Genomic DNA, 2,410 nt, shown 5'->3' on the forward strand with positions numbered 1-2,410 from the left:
AAAAAAAAAAGGATGATTTTATGTTGTCACTTAATGATACTTAAAGGGGGCAACTACTAGTGGAAAATGTTTATCCAAGCCAATTCATTTCTCAGTAATGTGATAACTGCACATAAAAATCTAATATTTCCATTAATCTTGTTGGTGTATGTTTTTAGCTTTATGTAGAGATTTATTTGTATATTTGACTCTCTTTCTTCCTATCCCCAGTACGGCTGGAATGGAGGCCAGTGGAACCAGTAATATGAAGTTTGCAATGAATGGTTGTATCCAAATTGGTACATTGGATGGCGCTAATGTTGAAATAAGGGAAGAGGTTGGAGAAGAAAACTTCTTTCTCTTTGGTGCTCAAGCTCATGAAATTGCAGGGCTTAGAAAAGAAAGAGCTGACGGAAAGGTGAAGCTCACCCCTCTTTTGAGTGACATGTTGATCAATGTTCTTTTTTCTTGGTTGATTGGTCAAATTTCGTCTTTTATTTCCTTACCAGTAACCACCCGTAAAGTTTCTTCTTAGATGCATTTGAATGGTCACCTTGCTCAGTTATTGAACGAAAATCTTATTTCCTCTCTTTTGTAGTTTGTACCTGATGAACGTTTTGAAGAGGTGAAGGAATTTGTTAGAAGCGGTGCTTTTGGCTCTTATAACTATGATGACCTAATTGGATCGTTGGAAGGAAATGAAGGTTTTGGCCGTGCTGACTATTTCCTTGTGGGCAAGGACTTCCCCAGTTACATAGAATGCCAAGAGAAAGTTGATGAGGCATATCGCGACCAGAAAGTAAGTCCAGTTTGTTGCAATTCGTTGTGGATATTTTGTTTGGTTTCTCATGTTTTGTGTATGCTATTGACTTTGATCATTAAAATATTTGTAAAAAATGACTTGTGTTTATCACTTGGTCAGAGGTGGACAACGATGTCAATCTTGAATACAGCGGGATCGTACAAGTTCAGCAGTGACAGAACAATCCATGAATATGCCAAAGACATTTGGAACATTGAAGCTGTGGAAATAGCATAAGAGGGGGAAGTGAATGAAAAATAACAAAGGCACAGTAAGTAGTTTCTCTTTTTATCATGTGATGAAGGTATATAATGTATGTGTAAGAGGATGATGTTATTACCACATAATAAGAGATGAAGAGTCTCATTTTCTGCTTCTCCTTGATTTAATGGTTTGGTGACATTAAATTATATCATGAAACAAGACTTATACTGCCTCATCCATCAAAATGGATGATTCGTAAAATTGGAGGGGAAAAGAAAGCAGTACAAACATTTGTGGCATAGTGCCGATAGAATCGTCCAACCATAAACGGATTGGATAATTAATTTATCTATTTATGTTGGATCAAATATGGATCCATCCATATTATTTCCCATAACATATGGACAACCTACATTAAACTTGCTATCACGAGCCAAATTCAAGTAAAATAAACTTCAAATGAAATTATGAACAATTTTTGTCATTTGTAAAACTTAAAAACAAAAGAGCAATATAAGATGAAAATAACAAGAATATAAATTAACTTTCTTTCTTTCTTTCAAGTGTATTCAATATCATTCTCAATACTACTATTTATAGGATTACATTAAGGATGTCATAAACATGACGTTAAACCTTGAAAATACGAGGAAATAAACCCTAGGAGTTATGGTCATCCATTTGATCATATTATCAACAACATTACTACCAATATCAACCTTGGAGTTATGGTTATCCATTTGACCACTATCAACAACACTACTACGGAAATTAACCTAGGAGTTATGGTCATCAGTTTAATCACCAAATTATTCACAACAGTTAAAACACTTTTAATATCTGCTATATTTAAAGCACATGAGAATAGTTGTATTAACTGAATTTAGCTTGTGAGATGCATACGAGCCATTTAAGTTGATCCAATGTTTTATCTGTTACTGTGCTAAGCACCCATCATTATAAGTAGGATTTTGCTCAAAAAAAATTTCTTTTTCTTTTAACATAAAAGAGTAAGTGCGAGGCTATTTGATTTTGTAATTTTTCTGGTAAATATTCAAATACCAAAAAGTATAACAACAAATAGTAGAGAATGACTTTGTTCTGTGTCTACAAGGGACAAAACAAATAGTAAAGAATGAAGCTCATCCAAGATGACTATCTGATTACTAATAAGAAAAGTAGGGGTTTCAAACAACAGCAGGCATGTCCTTTAGCCAGACATCCAGGGGCTTACCAATTGCATAGACAATAAATCCAATCTTTCTAAGCTTGTCCGCGTCAACAACATTCCTACCATCAAATATGAAAGCAGGTTTCTGCATGTTATCGTATATCTTCTTGTAATCAAGATTCTTGAATCCATCCCACTCTGTAAGAATGCAAACAGCATGAGCATCCTTTGTCGCAGTGTAGGCATCCCACACG

General features: G+C 34.6%; 1 protein-coding gene across 1 annotated transcript; it reads left to right on the forward strand.

Annotated features, from left to right (window-relative positions):
• Positions 1 to 207: 207 nt before the first annotated feature.
• Positions 208 to 1,156, forward strand: LOC102596766 (alpha-1,4 glucan phosphorylase L-1 isozyme, chloroplastic/amyloplastic-like; the record flags this gene model as incomplete). Its single annotated transcript, NM_001288286.1, is given in 3 exon segments — positions 208 to 397; positions 578 to 778; positions 902 to 1,156. Coding segments are annotated over 3 exon segments (508 nt in total), but the record flags the coding sequence as incomplete, so codon positions are not given.
• Positions 1,157 to 2,410: the final 1,254 nt, after the last annotated feature.

This window comes from Solanum tuberosum, unplaced genomic scaffold, assembly GCF_000226075.1.
Source record: "Solanum tuberosum cultivar DM 1-3 516 R44 unplaced genomic scaffold, SolTub_3.0 contig00375, whole genome shotgun sequence".
Taxonomy (NCBI): Eukaryota; Viridiplantae; Streptophyta; class Magnoliopsida; order Solanales; family Solanaceae; genus Solanum; species Solanum tuberosum.